General features: G+C 38.9%; 2 protein-coding genes and 1 long non-coding RNA gene across 9 annotated transcripts; 1 reads left to right on the top strand and 2 right to left on the bottom strand.

The window, feature by feature from the left end:
• Positions 1-226: 226 nt before the first annotated feature.
• On the bottom strand, positions 227-6,595 carry LOC111324987 (G patch domain-containing protein 11). The gene is made up of 6 exons (XM_022928669.2): positions 6,203-6,595; positions 3,950-3,991; positions 3,327-3,538; positions 2,610-2,717; positions 2,151-2,232; positions 227-1,250 (listed from the first exon to the last, which is right to left on the bottom strand). Exons 1-6 carry the CDS (start codon positions 6,477-6,479, stop codon positions 1,195-1,197), a joined length of 777 nt encoding a protein of 258 aa, XP_022784404.2. The 5' UTR covers positions 6,480-6,595; the 3' UTR covers positions 227-1,194.
• LOC111324986 (uncharacterized) lies at positions 4,576-27,706 on the top strand. Of its 7 annotated transcripts, none has more exons than XM_022928665.2 (15): positions 4,576-4,727; positions 7,882-8,042; positions 17,314-17,487; positions 18,583-18,903; positions 19,391-19,481; positions 20,406-20,648; positions 21,065-21,108; positions 21,727-22,521; positions 22,861-22,917; positions 23,010-23,139; positions 23,719-23,765; positions 24,180-24,241; positions 24,913-25,099; positions 25,795-25,977; positions 26,362-27,706. In XM_022928665.2, exons 2-15 carry the CDS (start codon positions 7,925-7,927, stop codon positions 26,616-26,618), a joined length of 2,709 nt encoding a protein of 902 aa, XP_022784400.2. In that variant the 5' UTR covers positions 4,576-4,727; positions 7,882-7,924; the 3' UTR covers positions 26,619-27,706. The 7 variants fall into 7 exon arrangements, with proteins under 7 accessions (XP_022784400.2, XP_022784399.2, XP_088618951.1 ...); XM_022928664.2 differs by lacking the exon at positions 4,576-4,727 and adding an exon at positions 6,850-7,186; XM_088762825.1 differs by lacking the exon at positions 4,576-4,727 and adding an exon at positions 7,578-7,724.
• On the bottom strand, positions 11,699-13,053 carry LOC148729491 (uncharacterized). Its single transcript, XR_016002385.1, has 2 exons — positions 12,506-13,053; positions 11,699-12,011 (listed from the first exon to the last, which is right to left on the bottom strand). It is a non-coding gene; the product is annotated as an uncharacterized LOC148729491 (long non-coding RNA).
• Positions 27,707-27,902: the final 196 nt, after the last annotated feature.

Here is a 27,902-nt window from a genome sequence, read left to right as displayed (position 1 = left end):
CTGGACCCTTGAACAGTTAGCCTTTCACGGCCTATCACGACCCATGTAAAGGTCCCACGCTCCCATCTCCTCTTCCGGCCGAGAGTCGGCCACCAGAGTTGACCCAGAGCTCACTTACTCTTATTACCACAAAATTGATCGTCTTGTTCCTTTGTCAAATGTTTTGGTGCTGACGAAAAAAACTCGTTGTGTGTGAGACCAGTAGGAAAAGAAATAAAATTAGCACTAACGTAAGAACATCTTTCGCATTTATTCTTAGATGTCTGTGAAGTTTATAGTAATTTGATGAAATCGCCTGGGCTTCAACTTAAAGATGTTGGTTAAAGTTGACTTTACAACGAAGGTTCGAAATGAATCAAGGTTCTGAACATAAACAATTCTTCAAATGCAATCTTCAACCAGACCACGGTCGACACGGATCAGTGAGACAGGGATTAGTTTTCATGTAAACATTGATGAGACTCCTGGTGACAAAACTCACTATGTGAACATTGAAGTGATTTGATTTCGTACCCACGATCCCGGCAGAACGCTAGTATGTGACCCGAAAAAGGTTCCGTGAAGCTTTTGAAGACCTGTCCGGCACTGCTCCCTACCTCGTCGTGATGTTATCCCTTGGCACTTATGGCTTGGATGTCACGTGTAAAAGTTAAAGACTTTTCTCTTCATTCCTGAGGAGGGTGGGGTTGAGGGCCTTTTGTCCCTCTCCCCTAAAGCTGGTACGATTTCGAGATGGACTCAAAAGTTAACAAGAAAAACGATGTCATTCACCATTCCTAATATACGTTTCCGAGCACAGGTTTTACATGGAGAAAAGGAGACTGATATCTTAAATCTATGTTAATTATTGTCTAGGGCAAATCATTTTTAATTTGTCCATTGTCACTAGATACCTCATGAGCCCTATCTTTTCATTCACCATCCCTTGAGTCTAGCAGTCACTAGCCGTACGATTATTTTCGTGAACAATCGCCTCTCGATTATAGTCGCAAAACGCCATCGGTTCCTGCTCGCCAGTTATCGGTTATAATCGACTTTCGTGATTATCCATTCAGGCGTAAACAACGAAAATCGGTATCTGGTCGTAACATTTGTTACTGTTCGTTCCAAAAGGTCGTCTTAACGAAAATCTTTACACAAATACGATGGACTCCACGACATATGCTGGTTTGTTCTCTTTTCGCTCCAACTTTGTCACTCGTGATCTTGAGCTGAATCTCCCGGACAGTTGTGGGCCATGTCCTGATCATCTGAAGCGAAAACAAATTGCCTTTATCCGAGTATTGAAAGGATCTCAGAACGGATTTTTTTTTTTTTTTTTTTGCTTAAGCTCTGAGATGGCACAGGTTAATTGAGTTAAAAACTATGATGACAAAATCTTCCTTTTGTATTGCCTCTAGTGAACCGGTACACGAGGACAGAACCAAATCTTCAGTTCTGATAAATCTTTAAACCTCTATTTAATAAGAAGGGAGATTCAATGGCCGAACACAATAAAGCTTGATAGATTATGAACCAAGAGGTGGCAGTTCAAACCCTAGCTAAGGAAAAGGTTTATCTTTGTTGGTAAGATACTTAGTCCTCACAGAGCCCCTGTTCTCCCAAGACAACTGAGGAGTATTCAGTGCTATCTATTAAACTGTCCAAAAGACAAACTTATAAAAATATGGGCCAGGAGGGAGGGTAACTATGAAAAACAAAAGAGAATAACCTTCATGTCATAGCAAAAGGGTTAAACTCCAATTTGGGTGCAGCCAAGCTTGCTTAGTTGCAAACTTTACCTTGAAGGGGGTGCTTGTCAACTCATCACGTTTCTCTCTCCTCATTCTTATCCTTTCCTTCTCTATTGTTCACAATATCTCGTTGGGAGCATTAGCAATTCAACAGCATGAATCTACACCAGAGCAGTGTGGACTAAAAGAGCAAAACAGAAGGACCCTAGCTAAGCTAACACCTACCCACCCACCCTCCTATCCCTCTGACAAAACCCCTGGCCAAATTACACCCTTCCAATCCATCCCCAAAACATAAGCTGGACTAGGAAAAAGGGTATGAATGGAATGTGCAAGAGAGAGAGCCATCCCGTTAAGGTGTCTTGCAACAGCTCCTCTCCCCAGTCCCCAGCCTGTTTAATAGACAGTAGTTCTTACCATCATATTTGGTTCCACACCAAATACAGTATTGATGAGTTCTTCTCAAGTACATTGTCAAGTGCACAAGCTTCTCTGATGGCTGTTGAGAATGTCCAAGAAACATTTCTTTAATATGAATTTAGTTTACTACTTCATGACCAATGTTAGTATTTTCCCAGAAAAAAAAAAAGAAAAAATTAAAGCAACCCCCTTTGTAGTGTACTGTAACAGTTCTGGCACAAGATATACAAGCCTTGACATATTTGGGTCTGTTGTTCTAAAATGTTTACAACTAACCATCACAGAAAATTGGAAAGCAGGAACCAAAGAAAGTTTCCAAAATGTTTTTCTACGGGACAACTAACCTCCTGTGTCTTTTTTTTAAAATGTTTACAATCATGACCATCACAGAAAATTGGAAAGCAGGAACCAAGGAAATGTTTTCAAAAAAAAAATTTTTTCTACTGCACAACTAACCTCCAGTTCTTCTTCCTCGTCATCTTCTTCTTCTTTGTCTTCTTCCTCATCGTCATCCTCCTTAGTTTTCTCCTCTGGCCAAAACCACTTCTCAACACAAGGCAATTCCTAGTGACAAGGAAAGCACTAAGTGTAATTACTGCCTCCAGTTTATTTATCATTCAAATTTCCTGATCTAATATAATTTTTCAAATATTTTCAGACTAAATGTCTTGACCAAGGTGGTAGAAACACTGACAGCAACAACAACAAAAACAACTTAATGCATCAGTGATAAAAGCATTTATCGGGCATGACCAAAACATTTTTGATTTTTTGGTTTTTTGTTAGATATTTAATTAGCATACCTAATCACAACAGGCAGAGTAAAATTAAGGATTAATATCACCAGTGTTTTCAGAAGTTGCAGAACTTGCCCTTGTCACAATTTCTGCAAATTTTGAAAGCATAAGTGATAGCAATTCTTAATTTTATAAGGAAACAAGCGATTTCTTGTTTATAATATGAAAGTCAAATTTTCTATCATTTAGGAGGTTAAAAACTTATGCACTTTCATGAGAAGCCATTCATTGTTCAGTTAATGTCAATGAACTGTAAAATGCATGAAGTTATTTAGCCAGAGTTGGCCACTTCGTATCTATGTGGCCATATGTTTGGGCCACTAATGGACAAAAAAGATACTTTTAGTGACCTTCTTAAAACCCAAGAACACTTCACCTTTGATTTATCTAATTGTTCACATGCTTTCTGGCTCTTATACAAGTCACTTGATGTTTGCCTCTCAGCAAACTTGCCACTCATGTGCCTTCTAAAACTGTCCCTCTGCTTCTCCTCGGTCTTCATTCTTTTCTTTGCCGTTTCATGTTTCAAAGCTTCCTTTACCTCTCTCTGTCTCTTCAAGAGCATTTCACGCCCAAGGCCTCCGCGATCTATAAAATGCCAGATAAACGATCTTTTTCAATTTTTAGGGTGGATGCATGAAGCCATACCATCCAGATGTGACATCTGGCCAGGAAATATTCACATTCTTACAATTAAGTAAAGCCCTATTTTGGTTCATATAACATTTAATTATTAGAAATAGTTCTCTCTTTCCCAGTGGTCCTGTGGGGTCATGTAGATGCATGGCAAATGTAAGATGTTTCTAGGGGTACCAATAAAATTATTCTGCCATTTTCAAGCTAAAGAGATCAGGCTAAACCTTCCAGTGGAGCTAAGCCCTAAAGTGAGGGTTTTTTCTTTGACTCTGAAGTGGGATAAGCCAGTTTATTTTTCAAAATCTCCTTGGGGAGGGAAAATTAAAAAACATATTCTATTACTTTTTAAAACTGTACACAGACCTGCTTTGATAGTCAAAGGTATTGGTTCAGCTCTCCCTGTCCCTGAAGGAAACAAAAGAATTTAATAAAGAAGTAGTAAAAACAGAATTGCATGTTCAAAATTTTTCATTGATATGAAATATAAACACTAAAATGACATGTTCAACTGATCACTTGATTTTAATTTTATGATGCAGTAATACACCAAATTGGCAGAGCCACAGATTGCACATTCGGAGTGTCAGTATCCCACATCAAAAAAAGCAACTCATCAATTTGTGTGTACTTTGTTGCAAACTCGTGTTAAACAAATACAAAAAAGGAAAAGATCTGAAATATCTAATTTGATGAAGTCTTTTTACTGCAAAAAGTCCTGATAATGATGACAGTTCTCCACTAATGAACACATTATAAAACTGAGGGAAATGGCAATTTTTTTCCAAAGAGAAGACAGTTTACAGTTTATAGATATCAGTTAACAAAAAGATCACAACTCAGCCAACACATCTCACCCTTTACAGCTTTTATCAATACATTGATCCCCACCTCCCCCAACCCCTTGGAGAGCCCTGAGAAAGAGACAGAACTGAGGCTAGTCCATTACTGATTGGTCTCAACAAGATTATCCCAGTCTCCTTTGTGCCTCACCTCCCATGTCCCTCCCTGTTTACACCTCCAATCCAAGCTGAATCAAACCAAAATAGAAGTTCTTGATCTCACAGCTTCTTCACTTTACATGACTTTCTAACAATCAAGTGGATACTAAGAAGCTTAACTGCCAGACTACACTAATTACATGGTATGTACACAGAACACTTGAACGAGAGTCAGTGCTTTCTAACAAAATAATAACATCTAGTGAGGAAGAATGTTACACTGCAGACTGCACTCATTTCAAATCAAGTTCTTATTGATTACAAATGTAGGATGGTCAGAAACATGCAAAGTATGTGTAGCCGTATTTCAGAGCCATAATAGCTAACCAAGTTTAAAAACATTGGCAGATGTGAAACAATGCAAAAATGTCAATGGATGACAATTTAATAAGACTGTTTCAAAACTGCACAGTCATAACAACTTTAAACCCCAGAGGTGCTCTCAAGTCTGAGCATTTGTATTTTTGACTGAAGAACTACAAACTATTGGCAGAGTCACAATTGTTACAGAGAAAACATGTTCACCACTTATAACAAAAGTATTTCATTAGAAAAAATTATTTAGCAGAGAGACCTACCCAGAATCTCACAAAGAAGCTTATACAAAGGAAAAAAATGCATATATCAAATACACATTTGAGATTTGCATAAAAAGTAGACAGGCAATATCCGTTACAGGTGATTAGTTACAAACATGAATATTCAGTTGAACATCACAAAATATAGATGCACATAACTCACAGCCTCCCTGACTTGTAGCATGTTAAAAAAGTGCCTTAGTCCAACATTGGAATTTACTTTGAAGAAACTTTCAGATCAGTTCTTTAACTTTCTTTTCTTGTTTTGTTCCTTTCTTTTTTATTTATTTTATTTTCTTTCTTTTTTTTTTTTTTTTTTTTTTGCAAAGGGCAAATTGTTTCTGATCTGTTCAGGTTTTGCTTTTTAACATTTCACTTTACCATCAAAAAGCTTTGCCAACTCTTCCTTTAGTATGTTTTTTTTCCTTGATGTCTCTACAATGTAATTAAATTTGTTTACATTTACCAGCACAATTGGAAATTGGGTGAACAATACTTATCTCTTCATTTTCATTTATTTGATCCAAGCTTCCAAACCTTAAACTCCCACTGACAAACCTCACTCCCATAAAGAATCAGGTTATCAGGAGTCCCCTCTACACAATTTAATAGAATTAATGAAAATGCTCATGAATGCATGAAATTAAATATTCCTATTCAAGGGTGAATTTCATTTTTTACTTAGGGGCCTCCAATAAGTGTGGTCAATTTTGAATGTGAACAGTAATTTTTTTCTTAGTAAAGATTAAACGTTTTGCATCTAGTTTTAAATTTAAACCTGGTTTGAAAACACCTAAAATTCTGCAAAAAATCAATAAGACAAAAATTAAAATTGACATCCTCCAGTCTAAATGAAATTTTCACTGCCTACTGCCCATCGTACCCTTAAAATATATGGTAGTTACTTGTACAATCATGCATACTGCATGCGCACAACAAAATACCGAAAAACTTAGATTTCGCAGCAAACTTTGTATTCTGAAACTCGTACACCTTGCACATGGGTGCAATGTTTTTCTGCAAGAAACTCTTTCACGTACCTTCTTTTCCCAAGCCCATTCCTTGTTTGAATCCCATTTTCTGTAGCATAGCGAACCCTTTATTACTGCTGTCTAAAGCACTCGAGAGACCTTGCTCACGATGTTCCATCTCCCTTTCTCTCATCGGTTTTATTTTGTTCCGCTGATTCAACTCGTGATGTTTCATCTCTTTTTTATACTTCTTTGCTATCTTATCTGGAATCAAACCTGGGTTGTTATCCGCTGTATTTAGCAAAAATTTGTCCGACATATAATCTTCCTCGTCTTCGTCCGCCATTTTGAAATTTTGTCTGAAAGTTGTGCAGTTCTCCTCGTACGGGATCGAACGAGGAGTTGTTCCACAGAGAAGAAGCTGAGCCGGACTTACCCAGCAAGATGGTGTGACGCGTGACAGAAGCCTTTTACCTCCTTCTAGCATGTTATAAAAACATTTTGATGCATCTTTTGTTGATTTTCCTTTTAAAAAGAGTGCTTTAACACAAAACAAATCCCAAAAGTTGAAATAATGAATTCTTTAATTGGGTAAATTCAAAATCGTTCGACCCTAGAGAATTGTACATAATCACAAAAAGCTCTCTTATTGTTCAGAGATGCAAATTTTGGTTAGCGCCTCAATTTGGAATAACTTATTGATTCAGCTTATGAATATCCGTGCTGCAAATGCCATACTCCACGACTTTACCAGACTTTTTGTAAACTCGTTGATCAGCTGTTTTGTATCATGTGCATCGATCTTGCAACGCCAGGATTGGTCGTTTGAAAGTGCGATAACCCCGGTGTAGCGCGCGTCCGGCCGGCCCGGATATTATGCAACTGCAAGGAGATATCAATTTACTTTGTGGTGTGCGGCCTCTCTAGCCTAGCATGTCAGTGTAGTGAGTGTAGTGCAGGCTTGGTTAGATTTCGATTGAGCTGCATGGTCTTCCCACAGAAACCTTTCGCAGCGTAACTCAACCGAGTTTTCTTTTGCATGGAAATTCTGAGGTAAGCCCATCCAGCGACCAATGTAGATTTCTCTTGGTTTGATACAGTTTAGATTTAAATTCCCTCTGTTTTAAATGAAGAGCAGAACATTTGTTTGAATTCGCTACGAAACAAGTGACTTTTGATGAGTGTTCGCGGCGTTTTGATCCAGAAATCGTTTGATATTCACGAATAGTGTCCATGCAATACGGTTCGATCGCGCCTGAAGGGAAGTCGTTCTTTTTTGTGTTCATGATTGAATAGAAGGAGGTATTAGAAAATCACGCTCAAGTGAGCCCCTAGCTGCTTCTAAATTTAGCTCGACGAACTTCCTACGTGATGTGAAGTGATGTGTGCTTGCAAGTTGTCGGAAGTAGTGGTTTCCATCCGATCCAATTACGGCGATAAATTCGATTTCCTTAGCTATATTACCGAAAAAATATTCCATTCGTTCTCTGTTCCTGATTAAATACGACCGAATAAAAACAATGGAAATTGCTGTAACGTGATAAAAGATGGTAAACACTACAAATTGCGTTTTGTTATGGATACCGCGGAGGTAAAGGTCGAGAGCCAATTTTTTAAAACATGGTTGGTATAAATATCGAATAAAAGGGGAACGGCACGATCAAAATAAAAAAATTTAATAACTTCTAAAACTTGATGTCCTTTCAAGATTCTGTAACAGTTTACCTTTTTCTTTTGGATAATCACAGAACCCAGTCTGCGTAAACTTGCAACCATCTTTGATCCCAAGAAATGGCTCCTGGAGTTAGATCGAAGGAGGCGAAGTTAAAACGACTGTCTGGGCAAACTCTCCGTTTGAGGAAAAAACGATGGCTTTTCACTGGATTGAGAGCAGAGAAAAACCTAAATGGTGAGTTTCATATATTTTTTTAATCCCCCGTGGAGGATAAATATTGTGCAGAGCGAATGAAAAATTAGGTGGAGTGTGCACACTCTACACGACAGGCAGTGCTGTTCAAGTTGGGCTAAAAAGATGAAGAAATTTCTAAAATAAATTTGGATTGATTCATGCTGGTGTATTCTGTTTTGGTCCAACCGTAAGACGCATTTTAAAATCTCTCTGAGCAGGTATCATGCCTACGGGGTTGTTGTCATACGAGGTAAAAATGCACGTCGCATTATGATTGCATATAATTTGGGTTCGTTAGCCAAGATCTTGCGGGGACGAATTTTCCTTTTTATGTTTGAAATGTACTGAAGTGACTTCGTACATAGCTCGAAAACAACATCTTAAATTCCTGCTCTGGTTTAAAGGAAAACTTTAAGTTTGGGTTGAGGATTTGTACGTGTTTGCTTTGAAAAGATATGACAAAAAATTATTAGCTGCATGTACACTATATTTTCGTTTATTTGTTGTTCGTCAGCAAATAATTTCTTCGTACTGAAAAAAGGCAGACTGTCCGAATCCAAAGAGCATAGTCTGGAATCATTGATGCCTTTTCAGGCAATGTACTGTACATCCTCAAAAGCGACATGAAGCCATCAATCTCGAAGCCGTTGTCATTTTAAAATCGCGAAAATCTAAATCCTTGATTTGTTTTAACGTCCTACTGTGTTCCTCAGGGAGCGGAAGGTCGCGGGAAACGAGAAATATAAGATCACAAATTTAGGAATAATGTATACACCGCGCTCTACTGTTAAGAAAACTCTTGACAGCCTGTGTTTACATTGCAAACAAACCCAATGAGATCTACTGTAGTTTCGCGCGTGAGTATTTAGCTTGTAAATGGTCTTCGAAATTGCACAATCATCGTTGTTCAGGGATTTGTAAGATTACAGGTTATTAGAAAAAGTCTCCATCCGGGCCGACCATTTAACTTTTGAGAGGGGGGTGGGTGATTTCTGGTCCGCAGTAAATTTTTTTTCTGGCAATCTGCTAGGCAGGATATTTTTTTCAGAGTTTTTGTTACATTTTTTCTGTTACATTTGGGCTGCATGCAATTTTTTTCTTCCAACAAGCTCTTGCAGGAAATGTTTTTTAAAAATCACCCACCCCTCCCCCCCCCTCAAGAGTTAAACGGTCGGCCAGTCTTAAACGCGCCATTTTTATAGTTTCTTTTTCTACAGAAGTAGAAAGCCCTTGTTACGAGTCGGAGAAATCGATGGACGAAATCGCGCCGGGAAAAAAAATCGTTATTTTTATAAAATAAAAAGAAACATACTAAGCCTGTCAGCGGTCACAAAGTTATGCGAGTTTAAGCTCGAAACGATTTGTCGAGAGCTCTCATCTATTCTACGCCGTTTATTTGGACAATGAAAAAGAAAAATATTGTTAAGGGTCAGATGTCCTTTCTTCCTAAACACCCACACTTTCTTAACGCCTTTGGAAACATCTTTGCGTGTTTCCTTTGTACGCAGCGTTTTTCCAACATTCTACACTTGCATCTAAATCCAGATTCTCTTTTTCATCTTTTCCTGAGCCACCCTAGAAAGTCATCTTTTGATTTTGCGGCTGATAGTAAACTCGTGAATGCGCTTGTTATTGGTACAATGCATGCATGAAGGGAAGACGTTAGATGACCGCGCATTTAGTCACCACGATAGATTAAACCACCGGCGGATTAACTGATGTGACAGTGTTTCTTTCAACAACTTTAGACATCCGGGCCCAGTGGACTCGATCACGGACTTTGCGTGCGAAATTAGTTAAATCTCAAATCAAAAGCAAGATTCTACTCTAATACGGTCAGAGATCGCATCAACATAAAAAGGAAAACCCCAGTGATTTTCGTATCTTGAAAATATGTAAGGTCAGTATTTTTAAAAGCACGAAATGTTTATCTTTTCTTTTGAAAAGGTTTTTGATTGAGCTGTCGCATGAGGAGACGAGAAAATCGGCTTCTCTGCCGCTGAAAATTCAGTTTCTTTTCTTATTGCCTTACTCAGACGAAAAACATTCCAGAGAAGTCTGAGGAAATTAAACAGTAACTTTGCGGATAATCTTCCGACAACATCCCACTTCGTTCCACGTTCTTTTCACGTGGAATAGCAACAACAACTTGGCAGTGTGACAAGGAGAGACATTGAATTGATAACTCTTTACATCTCCTGTCAGTGTATCTTTTTGTTATCAATTTCTTTGTTCTCAAACAATTTGATCGATGTTACTTAAAACCGTGAAACTGTTAAAAGTGAATTTTGTTGAAAAATTGTCGCAATTTACCCTCTCTTCCTGACGATCAAAAATTTCACATGAAACCACAGCGGGGCTCAGACAAGCGACGAGTCTGGTTGTTCATTCGAAATATAAAGGAATGTGTGGGAGAATATTGAAGAGTCTTATTATCAGATACGATGAATATATGAAGTTCATATATTATGAACTTATTATCGTAAACTTATATCATGAAATGTCTGAGTTAAAGCTCAAAATAAATGTAAATCTACCTCACTTGCATTGTTTTGTCGTTTCTGTGGCTCTAAATGGCGAATTTGAGCGATTTGGTGGGTTTTGCTTCGACTGTTACTATACCTTATAACGTATAGTAACAGTCGAAGCAAAACCCACCAAATCGCTCGTATAGCAAAACCCACCAAATCGCTCAAGTTCGCCAGTTAGAGCCACAGAAACGACAATACAAAGCAAGTGAGGTAGGTTTACATTTATTTTGAGCTTTAACTCAGACATTTCATGATATAAGTTTACGATAATAAGACTCTTCAATATTCTCCCATACATTCCTTTATATTTCGAATGAACAACCAGACTCGTCGCTTGTCTGGGCCCCCCTGTGTTGAAACTATACCTTTAGTGAGTGTTTTCTTAATTGATGTCACGTGGTTGTAAGGATTGCATGGTAACGTTCTTTACAGTCCGTTATTGTTTGAGATCGGGATTTCTGATTTTCTGCTTTATCTGATTTAAACATCCGTTATGTGTGGCACAAGGCCCAGAATTCAATTGACCAAAAAAAAAAAATAAAGTAATATTCAGCTCTGTTGGCAGCTTTCCGGTGAAATGTAATACGGTGCATGTGAAAAATCGCAGGAGGTGCATATTCTGAAGTGATTTTCAATCAAAGTTCACAAGCTATGTGTTTGGCATTTTCTCTTGAGTGTGGCACATCCTGTACAAAACATTAGTAAAGTCAATGTCAATTTAACATCATGTCGCGACCCTCAGCGGTTGTTACTCAATCTTTACAACTGAGCTCAGTTACATCAAAAACGTGTTCGTGTTTGATAGGCCCGTGATGCCTTCCTTCTGTGACCTTGGCGTAAGACAATCATTCGAATGACGTCACGATCCCAGGCAAGTTCTGTAAAACTAGGTTTATGACGCAAGTAATCGCCACAGGCTGATTGTGTACTTGTCAAAGTGATGACCTTCAGCTTGAACATGTTTTTTGAAAATTGAATTTTGCGTCATACCTTTCAGAAATCGGTGAATATTGTCAAGTTATGATGGTCAGGAACTCCAACAAGCGAATTAGAACAAGCTACTGGGTGTAACTATAAATGAAAAATTAAACTTTCATGAGCATGTAGCTGGACTTTGCTGCAAAATCAGCCGACAAATAAGTGTTTTTAATAGATTTAAACGTCTCATTCCACTTGGTGCTAAATTACAGTTGTATGATTCTTTCATTTTATCACATATTGTTCTACGGTATGGCACTTTTGTCTAAAGAGTGATTCAGATAAGCTTGAAAAACTACGATGAACGTGCTCTTCGAGGTGTTTTTCAGGATAAGGAAAACGTCTATCAATACCTCTTGAATAGGGCTAAAGAATACACTTTTTACAATCATAGGCTCCAAAATATCTCTATACTAATATATAAAGCATTGAATGATATTGCTCCATCCTATATTAAGGACTTATTTACTACTACTTGTTGTTTGATTTATTACTACTACTTGTTGTTTGATTTATCATCTACGGGTTCATGTCGAATTAATTTGATGGCCTGCTCCCAGTTGGCTTGTTAGCTCAATTGGTAGAGCGCTGCACTAGTATCGCAGAGGTCAGTGGTTCGAGTCCCGTACAGGCCTGAAATTTTTTTTTCAGGTCTGATTTTCACTATTGCTCAAATAGTGCTTTACTGCGAAGGATCGTGCACATATACGTTTCATAACCGCAGTTCATACATATGTTTCATATGTTTGTTGTTGTTTGATTTATCATCTACGGGTTCATGTCGAATTAATTTGATGGCCTGCTCCCAGTTGGCTTGTTAGCTCAATTGGTAGAGCGCTGCACTAGTATCGCAGAGGTCAGTGGTTCGAGTCCCGTACAGTCCTGAAATTTTTTTCAGGTCTGATTTTCACTATTGCTCAAATAGTGCTTTACTGCGAAGGATCGTGCACATACGTTATTTACTACTCGTAACACAAATTATCAACTTAGAGGATCTAATATTTTATCCTTACCTAGAGTAAACTTTTCATCATACTTTGGACCCAAGATATGGAATTTCTTAGATGATAATTTGAGAACTCAACCTGATCTTCACTCTTTTACGAAATTCATACGGCACGTCGACCTTGAGAATTTATAGCAATATCTTTACATAAATAAATATCTTTTTTTATACTTAGATACATTTTAGTATAATTTCAGAGCTGAGCAAAGAGTTTCCAGAAATCTGATTGGTCGAGCGGTTCCTTATATGACGCTATATAAACCGCTCCACGCGGTTTATATAAAATGTTAAAATAAAATGTTAATAAATGTTACTAAAATGTTATGATTTTAGAAATTTCTCTGTTGTTCAGCTTTGAAATTATACTAAAACAATTATTAGCCTCAGGTTCGGTGAATATTGTCGAATAATCCCCTCGACTTCGTCTCAGTGATTATTCGACAATATTCCCCTTGCCTTCGGCGAATAATTGTTAAATAGTTTTAATTCATGTAAGTGTATAGTATATTTATGATTTTTTTATTTAATTGTGACTTATTTATGTATATATTCGCTCAAACTAGCACCCGTGTGCTGTCCAATAAGTGAATTCAAATAAAGCGTACTACTGTAAGTTCAAAAGTCGACCTAAAAACTATCTTGAGAATACTGCATTAAATTCTTCGCATCATACCAGGTTAGATAATACGACAGTGTTCTTATTCTCAAATAAATTTTGACTGACTGCTTGACCTAGTTGTTTCTGTTTATCTAAGATAAGAATTGTTTCCAGAAAATCGGAGTGCCTTCTCCTGCTTTTTATCACCTAAGATACGCTGATAGCCTGTCTTGCTTGGAACACTCTAGGATTATATTTGTGGAAAATGTCTCAAATTGTGGCGGGCATTCTCAATGAATTAAATTAAAACAGAGACCGATAATCTGTTAAGTGGAAAGTTAACACCTTTCTGCGCAGTTACAATTCCACATCTTAGCATAAGGCAGATAAGCGAAGGTAAAGGTGAAATGAAAAAAAATTCCCAATATCTGACGTGTTCGAATCTTTGATATTCGGAGTTCTAAGAGACATTTTTTTGCTTCTATTGCGGCCTTTCAAAGCAACTAAAAATAGTTTAAACTAAAACGGAAGCCCTTGACATAATCATAAAATTCAATATTCCTTTTATGATCTGATATGTATGAAAGAACATAAGCTAGTTTGGATCCTGATGATAGCACGTGCTCTGTATAAAATGAGCATCCGATGCAGTGCTAGTCGGTACAGATTCTTATAGTGAAAAGACGAAATCAAAATGCCGCGCGCAAGCTGGGCCGAGGTGGTACTCTCGCCATTTTGTTTGTGCGTCCTTGTCGATTCAAAGGAAAAATCGTCACCGAGGAAGGAATATCTACAAACGGCTCTCGAATTATTTTTAAAAATTAGCACAATGTTTTCAGCGCACAAACGAGACCAACTTTTCACCCAAGAAATTAACTTTTTTTTTATAAAGAAATGCATGAAACCTCCCCCGCAAGAAATAGGTTTTGACATCTGGAAAAGCTTTACTTGGGGACGTTGGAGAATCTCCTACTGCAAAACTGTATTTCCTGTTCTGTGCACAAGTCCCCGCGCACCGACTTTTGAAAATTAAACAAAATGGCTTTTGTTCTACTGATGCCATATAATTGATTATAGCGTCATGAAAATAATTCATGCTAATTAAGAAATTAGGAAATGGATTAGTTATGTTCATTGTCACAAGAACTCAGGGCCTTCCTTTGATTGGATGGCTTCGAATCGCGATGAAACTCGGTGTATGAGAGTTTTCTTTTCCTGACGAGAATTTAAGGACAATTTCTTTGTTTTTTTCTACAAAATGCGCTCAAGGGTTGCTCCTTTAACTGAGGCAAATGAGGTCAGATGCGCTTTGTTTACAACTGTGTCTACCTTAGACAAAGGTTTGTATGCACCATTTACCTATTGTTGAACTAACCTTTAGGTGGGTTTGGTGAAAGAAATATGCAACACTGATTTTTACATGGCTCTTAGTACACTAAAAAAAGATATTTTCAAACAAAGATCTTGAGCTTACTGAATGCTTGATTCAGTAATATATAAGACTGAAAGATCGCTCACTACCTGTATTCTTTCTTGTTTTGGATCGACTGTTAAGCATTTCAATTGCATAGCTGAGGAACGGAACGCGGGCAACACGAAACGAAAATCAACTGTAAACTCGGAAATGTTCCTTCATTTTCCTTCACTTTCCAAAACAAAAATATTTTTAATACTCCAAAAGTTCAAAACTTAATCAAAACACAAGCCGCAGGCGAGAAATGTTTGTTTCTTAAAGATAATTAAACAAAAGAGTCTAAATTCCAAGGTCAGTTTGGAGTATCAGTTAAGAACTTGAAAATACTTCAAAACTTTTCCAGTTACTTGGTAACTTGGGTATTTAACGACCAAAGTGCATATAGCGTACCATGACCCATCGCCAAATTAAATGTACAAAAAAAAGTCACTCGAACACGAAGTGGCCCTTAAACGCTTGGTAGGACCTTGAAAAAGTGGACATTTCACTGCACCTTCCCTCGCTAATCGGAGAGTCTTTCTAACAATTTTGTCCGTACATTTGATGATTTATGCCCCTCCTTCGTGCCTATTCCACATGCAGCGGTGCGTTCATTACTCAATAGACGGTTTATTGATGATCTGTACATTTTCATCCAAAGCCAGCTCGTTTGTTATGGAATTACCTGATGGAGCACGGACAAAAACATCTGACAGATGCCGCCCCCTGTAAAGAATAAAGCGGCCGCAATTATGAAGCACTTTTAATCTTAAGTATCATTAAGACAGTTGCTGAAAAAAATGAGAAATCTTTTACTTGGTCTTAACTGAGATTAAATTCAAAATGCTGAGGCTCCTTTCTTCTTAAAAACTGACTGGTATCCTTTTCTAATTAAATTCGTTTCTCTTAGATCAAGAATTATCTCAGTTCACAATCTCATTAACGCCTTTCTTAGCAGTCCTTGGATATTGATCACTGTAAGGCCAAGGCCGAGAATAAATCATTCGATTAATGATTTACTGATTAACTAGCATTTCTAGAATCACGTAGGAACTCATTTCGCCGGAGTTTTTGGTGGATTCTCGAGAACGATCGCCGCACATTCGATGTTCACTTTTAAAAACATTACGACTATCGTTCGCGTGACAAAAATATCAGAAGCTTCATCACGCAGGTCACACGTGGAAAGCCCGCTCTTTGTTGAATTGACCAATTAAAACGCTCTTCTCGCAACTGCTGTCAATCATCTTTTGTTTTCACATCCTGTTTCGCCCATTACATGCAAATTTCTAAAAATATATATTTTGAGGTAAAAAACAACTGAACCTTTTGTTTCGCAAGTAACCATCTATAGAATTTTGTCAAGATTAATGTACGCTTGGTGCATCAAATGCAAGAAGGTTTTGAATCAGATTTATTGGGTAAAGTTTTACAGGGCACATTTACGAAGCGTTGGAGCGTTGTGGCAATGACCAGCTAAGAAACAGTTTGCTTTTGACAATGGATTTCCTGTAATCTTCCGAAGGCGTATTTGGTTAAAGAACCGGAATATTCTATCGGGTAAATATTCTTGATTTAAGATTCTAGCTTTTTTTTCTTAAAACTGTTGGATTAGTTTTAGCAACCCTTAAATCATTTCTCTAATTCCTAACTTTAATATTGCCGGTTTCATTTAACTTGTGACAATTTGGACTGCGTGGTTTTGAATTGGAAATTTTAAAATGCCGATTGTGCTCTTTTCACCGATTCGAAACGAATTTAAAACTGAAAAAAATTGTATGCATGTAAGGAAAGGTTTTCTGCCCAAAATAGTGAGAATACCGTTCCATACATATTTGTCATGATCGAAAAACATCCATAATAAGAATTGATGTAACAGCATACATGTTTTTTGAATAAGAATGAAGTGTAATGCGGCAATTTTAGCATCTCAAGTTTTGAACTTTGGACGATGAATTGCTTAAGTAAGCTTCCTTGAAAATGGTAAAAAAATGATATGAAACTTCTTAGTTGAAGTAGTTTGTGCAAACATATGAGTTGTTTTCACCTACTTAAAAATCATTTTGATATTTGTCCAGTTTATTCATCTGCACAGTTTATTATTTTATCACTCCAATTTATCCGTACAGTTTATTTTTATCTCACCGTGAAAGAAAAGGAATGATGCAACATCTTCAGCGCATAATCCTCGTTCTTAAAGGATAATCGTCCTTCGTTTTTGAATTAATTCTATTATTTCTTTTCTTAGAGCGTTGCGAGCATGTAAAATTGCGTTCAAGCACCCTTCCGTGCGCTTGTTGCGACTGCTAAAATCTAAACGTTCAAAGGATATATTTATCGCTTGTGTGGCAAACAAATAATTGGGTGCGTTTTTAGTTGCTTGTCGCTTTCGAATGACAGTTTTTTAGGTGATAAGTTGTATATGCAAACGTGAAATGAAAGACCTTGCAAGTCTCGTAAAACCTGGCAATTTTTTTACATATAGTGTTATTTTGGTATTTTATTTTTAACTGGTACCCGTAATTTAAGTTCATTCGAAGCATCTTAACTTAAGCTCCATGTTAGAATATTCTGGCTCACCGAGGCGTACTGGAAAAGTTGCCGTAAGCATTAAAAATACCTAGAAACAACTGTCATTCCCCGAATTTACAACCCGTCTCCGAAAGGGAAATTTTTGATTTTTCAATTTGTTTCCTCTCTCGCAGGCTCCGTGCTGGTTTCATCAGACAGGGATTCCAAAATGTACCCGACCAGCTCAAAATCCGAGGACCGCAAATCATTTCTAGATCCAGAAGAGACTGAATTAGTGGAAGTCGATCTGGACGATCCTTGGGTAAGAAGGGAAGATTATAAGCCCAAGAGGGGTGCTCGTGGACAAGGTAAGCATAAAAACTGAATTTATTATCAAAACGGGAAAATGACAAATATTTGTCAGACGTTTTTTGGTTGTCACGAAACGCTACGCGACGAATCGTGACGCAGAAAAACCAAAGACTTTCGAAAGAGGCTAAAATGTTCGATTGATGTTTCTTCGCAAAAGCCCCTGCAATTCTGATTATGTGGCAAAAATGTGAAAAAAAAATCGAGGAAAATATTTTCTTGTCGAGGAATCAAATTCGTGGTAAAAATCTGAGAACGGAAGCCTTATCACTAAACAACATAATCTCTCCTGGAAATTGCAGGCGTAGTTATCTCTTCGAGAAAGTTAACACTGTTATTTGCAATAAACAACTTCATCGTCCTGTAATGATTGTATTTATAGCAGTGCCTGGTAGTCATTATATTTGTCATGTATGGCCAATCTAGTTAGCCCGCCTTATCCTTTGAAAAGGCCCTTATGTTGTTTAGCCCACCAGATTTGACACACTCTGCATGCGAACTCGAGTCATAATCACCACTATTTAGGTACAAAAAAAAAATACTTCAGCCCTCCAAATATGACCAAAGTCTAACCGAAGGCTTTTAACTGCGAACAAGCTCATGGCGCCACCTTTTAGCAGAAAATGTGCAAAAAACTGAAATGGCTATTTGAAATTTGTTGATTTACCAGACGATAGTAATTTTGATGATGAATTAATTGTAGGCCTAAAATTGGTCACAAGCGAGTATTGGACGAAGAAAAATGTGTATTTCTCTAGAGTAGTTGTTTCATTTGAGCTACAAATTTCTTGTTGGCGAGCTTAACCCCGAAACTCCGATGAGTGACCAAGACAGAATTCCTCCTTACAATTTCGATGCGATATCAAGCGGACAAGTGATGCGAAAGAAGAAAAATGTCGATTAGGGAATTATCAATTGATCCAATACCAACTTCTCTAAACTGAAACTTTAAGAATTGTCTGGCAGACAGTAAGGAGAATTGCTAATGAGATTTGAGAGTAAAAGAGTGAGATGTTTTTTACATACAGCAGAGGTTTGTGTTAACTGAACCAGCTGCATGTAAATACTCAAGGCTCTTCTCCCATTTTCCGCAGATCTTCAGCGATGCTCACCCGAACGTGTTGAAGAATCCCTTTCATCCGATAGAGTGCTCCTCACAGAGGACAAAGGACTGTATCTTTCAGACGATTCCCTAGTGGAGGTTAAAAGCTACAAAAGACGTTTCTATATCCTGATGTTATTCTCTATGATAAGTTTCAGCCAGTACTGCGCGTGGAACACATATGGACCTATCGCTACAACGGCTAAAATGGTTTTCAATTGGACGAACACGGAAATTGCCATCTTGGCCAGCATGGATCCTATCACTTATTTATGCACAATGTTATTATTCTCTTGGTTGATGGATAAGAAAGGTAATTCTTCACAATTGATATGTTGAATAAAAAAGTAGTTTCCAACGCAGCCGTTCTTTACCCCTAAACTTCCATAATTCATCCCTCTGGCTGCTACATATGTCCTTGTAAATTCGGTACGAGAATTTAGTGGTAGATCAGGATAACAGCTTCTACCTAATAAGTCTGAGTATTTTCATACCAATTTTCTGGATTATGTATGGATTTCATAGGTAGCAGTTACAGCTAATCGCTTATGGAAGTTAAGGGGTTAAGGATGTCGCGCAGCGTTTATTTTGGACAGGTGACGTTGCGTGACATCCCAAAGAATGATCCTCAAAGCGAACTGCAAATAGTGCTATTGTAGAAAATTTTATGCTTCTATGGAGTCTAAACCCGTGCCTGGTGGATTCTGAATCCACGCGTTGGGAGCAATGGCAGATAGATCTCAGTGTGCTCTTTGTTATCCGATTGATGTTAACAGTCACCGGTTCCTTTTCATCGACAGGGCTTAGACGAAGTGTTCTTATTTCTTGTGCGTTCATGTTAGTTGGAACAGCCTTAAGATGTGTGACGTCAAAACCGTCCTACGCCATCTGGTAAGGTTTGACCTCAAATTCGCACTTTCTTTCGATTTTGGCTAAAGGGAAATAAAAAATAAAATAAAATAAATAAAATAAAATAAAAATCGCCCTGTGGTTTGTGAGTCATGACCTGAATAATGAGTCACGAAAAAAAAAAACCAAGCAATTTCGCCCTTTTTCATCCAGGGTGATCAGATCTTCAAATTATTCTTCTAAAATAGTTTGTAACGAAGTTTTTGTTGCAAAAAAAACTGGTATGTTGCTACCCTTTTGATAGCCTGCTCTTGCGTTCAGTCAGTACAGCGGGGAGAAACATTAAGGGCGCGATAGTAGCCGAGGAGTGAAAAAGCGATAGAGGTCTGGGTCGGTTCTTTACCCCACCCGACCCATGCCTCCGCCGTCACTGTCACGCCCTTTTCTATGTTTTCTATTTTCCGTTTTACTTATAGAACGCCTGGGACAGACTACCCTTTTGAGGGAGATAAGGCATTTCTCTAATAACCACTACTTACTCTAGGACGATACAAAGGGCTCACAGGGACAGTAGCAAGGTGAACTTCTGACCTGGAGCTTCTGGTTCCAGCCCTTAAGGGAATCATTTCGGTGTTCGCTCGGGCGGGTCCCTCGACTACTCGTCTCCCAAGAGGTACGCAGGAGACGCAATGGCCTCGTGACTCGTGCTGGATTACTGAGTGGATCGAGAGATATGCGCTCCAAACTCGGCTGGATCACAAAGCATCCCCAACTCAGTGAAGATTGTGAACCGATAGTTAAATATGACGGAAAAATTGGAGAGGGCTCTTGTAGGGAAAACGGCTCAGTTATATATGTTTTCGGAATCAAGGGATCATTGGCTCTCGGCATAATCACTGTATATCGACAGAATATCGACGAGTTCAGCTTAGTGTCACTAAAATAATTTCATTTTTTTATGCTCAGGTCCATGGGTGCGGGTCAACTTTTGAATGGTTTGGCGGGTCCAGTTGCTCAAGCTGCGCCCACACTCCTATCATCAACTTGGTTTCCACCTGAGCAGCGGACTAGTTCAACGGCGGTCGCAGCGTTGTGTGGGTCGCTTGGTGTTGCCATATCTTTTGTCATAGGCCCATTAGTTGTCACAGATGTCAAATACGAACTTGAAAGGCTAATACCTGACAGAGGCAACGTGTCGAAGAATCTCAGGTAACTAGTAATTCTTTTAAAAAAGAAAAAAAAAACTTCATTGAGTTGTGCTTTTATGAACCCCAAGTAGAGCTCTTAAGTTAAACATTTCTTTCACTCTACACCTCCATTCGCTTTGTTCTAAATAGGTGGAAGTTCATGTCGATTTTAAATAACATTTCGCCTGTATAGTTGGAAGCTCTCAAGCAATTTATCGAGCGAATGGTTTCAATAAAAGCTGGTCTGGTTCACCGCAGTCAAACGCGAGCAGCCTCTCGTGTTTTGGTTTCGCATTACGGCGCAGCTCCCTATTACACCAACGACGTCGCGTAAGAAAAATGTTAATGAAACCCACTCGACCGCTTCAAGTGCTAGATTGATTGGGTACTGAGTTAATTTTCCTCTAAGTATATTTTTTGTTGATTTGATTTTTATAGTGATACTCTAGATTTGTACATGGATGAAAACACTTTATATTCAGGTGAGAAACGTAACTGTTCTTCCACAAAACTCAACACATTTGTAATCAGCATATTTGCGTCTCCCTTCTGTTTCGTGTTAAAATGTAAGGTAACCATATTGTGCTACGCCAAGTCTGCATCACCTCCCAGGAAAAATGCCCCTGTCATTCATCTAGCTAACAAGGGTTATACGAGATAAGTTTTTCCTTGCAATATTTACCTGTTAAAAGCATTGGTTTCAGAAAACTTGATCGGAGAAAACTGATTTAAGAAACTTGCTAATGCACTCAAGGCTTACATCATTCTCATTGTTGTTAAAAAGATTCTGGTTATTCAGCGTGGTGAGTACACTATTATTGGATCTCGATGTTTCCATTGCAGATTGCAAATCTTCTTAACGCTATCAGGTCGAACGGTTGAGTGTCATTCCGTGAACTTTTCGACTTGTGAACTATTTGATGCCTGAAAGAAACTTGCAGCGCGCAGTCGAAACTTCACGATGTTTACCGGAAGTCTTAACATCGTGCGACAAACGATGAAACCTCAATACTCAAAATCGATGATTTTTTCTCATCTTTCTCATTGGTAGCCCAATGAAGCATTCTTTACAATAACTTGATTTTCTTGTCGGCCTCTAGAATCCATTTACCGAGATGCTATGTACTATTGGCCTTTGGACAATCTGAACATCAGTGTTCAAAATGTTCAATCCCTCAGAAGAGAGAGGAAAGAAAATAGCTCCAATTTACGAAATTCCGGCGAATACTGGGGAGTTCAAATCAACAAAGGACTCCGGGAATTTAAAACGAACAAGGAGGGGTTTTTGTTCAATGAGTGCATCACAGAACAAGGTGTCGTCCATCAGAGTTTAATGACCGATGGGAAAAGTGCTTGGGTAAACCTTGGTAGTTTTATAAACACTTGTGTGAGTGACCCGTCCTTGTGCCCGGATGGTTTCACCGTTGCCCTGTGGATGAAATACGAAGTCTTGAACAGAAATGGTTTGCAATATTTTATGGGAACCAGCGGAAACAGAGATGGTCTCAGAGGATTTCTGATTTATCAGGATTTTCCTTACGACAGGGAAGACCACTTAGCCATCAAAGTAGAAAACGGCACAGTGCTATGGAAACGGAGCTTCTCCGTGCCACGTAGCAACTGGACGCACGTGACATTCACGTGGGACGAGCGTGAAGGTCTCGTGATATACTCGAATGGTTCTAATGTGGGTGGCGACCCAAAGGGGAAAACCACTCAACTCGAGAGTGATTATTTCACGATGTTCACACTCGGAAGACCAAATAATGACTTGACTTTTTCAAAAGCGGCGTATGATGAGTTGGCAGTGTGGGAACGAAAGCTTCATCCCAGGGAAATCGAAGCCATCTATCAACGAACAGTAGGCATTGGAATAACTCCTGATTTAGAGGAAGGTGTGTTTTGACTCAACGTATTAACACTTTGACTCTAAGGATTAAATCTGCGAAAAAGAAACTTTTAAGCGACCACGTTATTGGTTTCGGCACTAGTGCTATGTCCTTATCTCCTATTCTTCGAAACGTGTTCATCTTTGTAATTAAAAATTGGAATTTTCGTCAGAAATGAACTGTTATGTTCATGATAACTAACAGGAAAAACTAAAAACATTGGCCATGAAGTTTGTTTTCATCTCTTATTTGTTATCTACTACTACTACTAAGTTGTTCTTACTATCATTATCATTTTATTATTATTATTATTAATTTAATTCCTATATTCTCTCTTGTTTTCAGCTAAACAACGACTAATCAAGGACGGAAAAAAAGAAATCATGATGTTACTATATGTTGGTAAGTTGCCTTCGGTTTACAAAATCGCTGTTTTTTTATCAACCCAGCTTGTACATCTGCTAATTTTTTTTTTTTTTTTTTCATTTTTACAGAATGTGGCGTGGTCCTGTTTCTTTCCCTGTTAGTCTGTATGTACTTCCCAGACAAGCCTCCTCTACCGCCTAGTAAATCAGCCAGGAGAAAGAGAGAGGACTTCTTTGCTGGCGCCAAACAGATATTTAAGTAAGAGATACCACCCTTTTCTTATTGTTGCGGCTCTCAGCCTTTTGACTCCCAAGAGTGACCAGCACCTAATTTCTCCCTACAATAGAAGCCCTGAATCATTCATTAAGGTCACGAGAATAAAGGAAATGATCGCCAACGAAAAAACCTTAGAGTGATAAACCAGTTCTCCTTTTCAGCACCTCAGGAAATGTACAGAGGACAGTATGGAGAATACGCATACTGATGTAAGGGGTTAAGCCCTACACTACGCTCTGTTTTCGCATTTATCCTTTTCCACTTGCACTCCGCTCATATTTTTCTGTGCCCCAATCTTCGCGCGAGCGTTTAGCCCCTTCTTGTAGTCGCGCACGTTGCAAGTTTTCATGTGCTCCCTTCACTTAGCTTGCCAAAAACTTCCATCCTCCGCTAATTATATTTGGGCCCCGTCGAGGACTGTTCATCTAAGAGTCGATCATTTTTACTCGAGCATTCCGGAAGTACTAAATGAAAAACTCAGTTCCATCAAGAGTCGTGGATATTAAACGAGCGCTGAACTTTAGGTCTTCGGATAAAACTTATTATTTGTCTATGACACAGGAACAAGCAGTTCTGGACTCTTGCGCTGATTTACGGAGTCACAACTGGTAAGTACAAAACCCTTATCGTGTAAAAGACGTCTCTTATAAAGGACCTAGGGATTCCTGTGTCCGACTGTGATAGTGTTTGAAATAAGAGCTTGACCAAAAATTTCTCAGAGTGTTCTCTCATCAGTTAGTAATGTTTTACCAAGCTTTTCACTAAAATACCGTGACAAGAAAATCTGCACAGTCTCTGAACTAACCTCATTTACATAACGGGTACTGGTTAAAACTATTAACGCACTTGAGGATAGTCTTTGTCACTCCTTACTGACCGAGGGTGGTTAAAAGTAATTGTTTTTACTTCATGTTTTGTGTACTTTTTGAAAAACTAGTAACTACCGAAAAACTCCAGATATGAATTTCACGCCGTCAATCATAAAACGTGATGTAATGACCTGTCTTTGCTTCCATATGTAGGTGTGTACAGTGGTTGGGGCGCCTCGTTAGCAGTTAACCTAGAGACCTTCTCCATCGGACAGGTGAGTTCATGGCGGTCAGAGCGTTTTGTGAGTCCATTTCCCAATCTCCGTGAGCCGGCACCTTTGTGTGCGCTTCACTGCGTCAGGTAGCGGAGCTATGAAAACGAGTGTGGCGAAGCTGCGAGAGGTTTGGGATGAAAAGAGAAATAAAGCTTCCACTCGCTGCTTTGCCTTTCATCGCTGTAAAGCGCTCACAAAACTGATAGATTAGTAAGCTATCGATCTACCCATCTTTATGATGGTCATTGGTTTCAGAGCCGGCGAACAGAATGACATCGAAATATTTACGTTAACACAGACGTTTATTAAAACAAAATATCGCTGATTAACAGGTCTTGTCAAGGCCTCACACAACTAATCATGTGGCATAAACCTTCCGCGCTTACCCAGTTTTCTTTGCGTGGAGTGACTAGGGGCATTAATAATAATAATAATAATAATAATACAGCATTTGTAGTGCGCAAATTCCATGTGGATATGCTCCCCCTCTAAGGTGGAATGCCATTCCATCGCAGGTATGCATTAATTCTCCCGAGTATAGAGAGGCACATTAAGAGAAATGTCTACCCAGTGACCTTGGCGAAACGCGGAGTTTTAATCAGTGCGCCAGACATCACGCCAGCGGGTTTTTCACATTTGATTTACGAATTCTTTTTTTAATTTTCTTTCAGCACGAGGCAGGTTGGATCGGTTTTTACGCTACATTAGCTGGTATCGGAGCAGGTTTAATCCTGGCGAGGTGCGCAGATCTGTTTGGCGGCAAAATGAAACTTCTCCTGCTCGTTCTGTTCTTCGGAGCCTCGGGTTGTTTCCTGTGGTTCTCACTTCTTTGTCTGAGAATGATAGCATATGATGACGGTAAGGACGAAAAGCGTGAAAGCTTTGTCTGTTAAAGAATGCATATGAAATTTATTTGGAATGAAGAGCTCAGTTTACTACAAGGACAATAGTACAGTTGTGCGGCCCTACCAGTTCTTCCCCTATGCCAAATGTTGTACCAGTTTTGTATTTAATTTTAACAGACGAGTTTTGATATCGATAGCGGTTGGGTAAAGGTAAAGTCTGTACTCGAGCCAGGTGTCCAATCCAGCCGGAGCTTATCCTAATTTTCCTGAGCATAAAGTGATAAGAAGTACTACTACTCCCCCCGCTAGTCTATCGCAAGGTTACCCCCCTCCGTAATTCATAAGGCTTTCCGTACGATTCGCCTATTTCCATTCATACTCTTGAGCGGTGTGAGGCACTGTGAAAGTAAACTGTTTTGCCCAAGGACACAACACACTGACCCGAGACGGGGCTCGAATCCAGGCCTCTCGACCCGCACTGACCATTAGGGTTAGTTTTTAGAGGCCGGTGTTGCTGCAAGAGTACCTTGAGCAATCATTTTCAAACTGGTCGTTGCCCAGACCAGGAGGATGTCAAGAGTCCGGAATGACCCCTAAGGTTTACTAACAGCCATGAAGGAAGATCTTCTGAACGAGGGCGAAGGAACGATCTAGGGAATCTTATGGAAATGGTTTTAAAAAACATACTTATCTCTTTTCATATTTCAGCTGCCTTGTACAAGTCGAGTATTTTAGGAGGATTTTTCATCAGTGGTACCATTCCTCTGTTCTATGAGCTGACAGTAGAGTCCACTTACCCAGTAGCTGAAGGAGTCACCACAGGAGCTCTAACTCTTATTAACAACACCTTCACTGTTATCTTCTTGCTCGTCTTGATGGTGCCTAAAGTCGGTAAGGAAACTTGAAAGAAGGAAAATTTGTTAATTTTTAAATTCATCTTCACAAGGCAACTGCATTTGAAGTCATTGCAGTAAAGGAAGTCTGAAAAATCAGGCTTCGAAGGGAATTGAACACGTTTCTTCTGGATACCAGCTGGGTGTCATTACAACATGTTGGGAAAGAAGAAATAGCTGAGCTAATCACCACGCTCTCTGCCGGAGTCTTGATTTTTTTTTTTTTCCTTCACAGTCTTTCCCGTACTGTTTTGTCTCATTTTTGTGCCGTATGGGACCTGTTTATTGCGATTTCCTTTGAGTTTATTACTAATTCAGCAACAGATATGGGAATATCCGATGAGCATTCTGACCCAATTCATCGCTTGTCTTCCATCCTCAGGAACCGAATGGATGAACTGGTGTATGTTTGGAGCATGCGCGGGCTGCATTCCGATACTGCTGGGCTTCCACGAGAACTACCGAAGACTCGACATAGATAACAACAAAAAAACCTCAAAAGAACCCAAGAAAAAGAAAGAGGCCGACAAGAGCTTGAAAAGACCAACGTCCCCTTTTGGTTCAATCATCTCTTTTAAACATCATAATGTCGACGAACTAGTTAAGAAACTAGAAAATACCAGGGAATCCAACATATAATTTTTATTTATATCTTAAAATTAATGTGATTATATTTATTAACATTTTGACGAGCCAGCGATCCAAATCTGGTTTGTTCCATTCTTATTTGAAGTAGGTTAATGATTCATTGGAGAGATAAGAGGTTAAACTGCGTTTAAAGGTGCAGACTAGGTAACTTAGAGGCCTTGGCGTTAAAGACCCGCATGCAAGACAACAACAAAAACAAAAACAGTTCATAACAAGCAGGTTGAAATATGGCAGAGTTTACCCATCTACGCTAACACGAACTAGTCAGGACAGATAAAGCTTTTTTTTTTTTTTAAATCTGAGTAAACACAATACCAACCAAAATACGAAGTTTGTAGTGCAATAGAAATCAACCCCCACTCAGGGTGGTAGAGACTACTCTGCACATTCCCGAAACGTGCAGCAAGGCGCTTACCAAGGGAATGATATCTTACAAAGAAAAACAAAAGCCCTACCTATTTTATTTCCTTTTTATTAATAAACATCCGGGGCTTTCGTCGCGCTCACTACCAAGTCCCCTTGCTGTCTGCCATACAGTTCTCGCGATGCTAGTTTGGAGAATTTGGTATTGGATCAACTAAAACCCTCTATATGGCTGTGTCTCAAAAGGACTGGGAACTACCGAATTCACGAAGTTGATTGGCTGAAATCAATATTGAAAGCGGTCTAGATTTTCCCATCTCGACCGGTCTAGAAAAAAAAAGGTACAAAGAATATAAAAAATTGGCCTATAAGACACAGCCATATAATAAACATCTTATTAACCGAGCTAGGTCGGACTGTATGGGAGAATCTTGACCTTGGTCACTGGTACAGACCTCACTGTGTTCGGTCTGTATTGGCGACCTCGGTCAAGATTCTCCCGTACAGACCTCCCGCTCGGTTAATAAGAACTAAGTAAGTAGAAGTTTTGTCTTGGTCACCTACGGAGGTTAAAGGGTTAACAAATGTTTTCTGGGAACCGGCTTTTAACTGTAAACGTGGGCTTCTGCAGTTTCTTGTATCTAACCATGGTCCTCCGTTTTAGGAGCTTGACTGATCAAATGCTAATAACGACCGTCGTAAAAAAAAAAAGAAAAGATGAGTATTTAATATGTATTATGATGACGCCATTAAGGGAGAACTGGTGCATGTTCAAAGCGTGCACGGGTTGCTTCAATTGTCTTTGTCTTCAATAGGGGCCTAATGTTGATCCGTTTGTTTTGACCGAGGTTGATTGAAGTTGTGGTATAGCGCGGTGAATTGTTAAATTGCAAAAATAACTCTTTATATTTA

This window comes from Stylophora pistillata, chromosome 6 (genome assembly GCF_964205215.1).
Source record: "Stylophora pistillata chromosome 6, jaStyPist1.2, whole genome shotgun sequence".
Classification (NCBI taxonomy): domain Eukaryota; kingdom Metazoa; phylum Cnidaria; class Anthozoa; order Scleractinia; family Pocilloporidae; genus Stylophora; species Stylophora pistillata.
The sequence above is the reverse complement of the archived record's forward strand: the minus strand, read 5'-3'. Positions and strand labels throughout refer to the sequence as shown.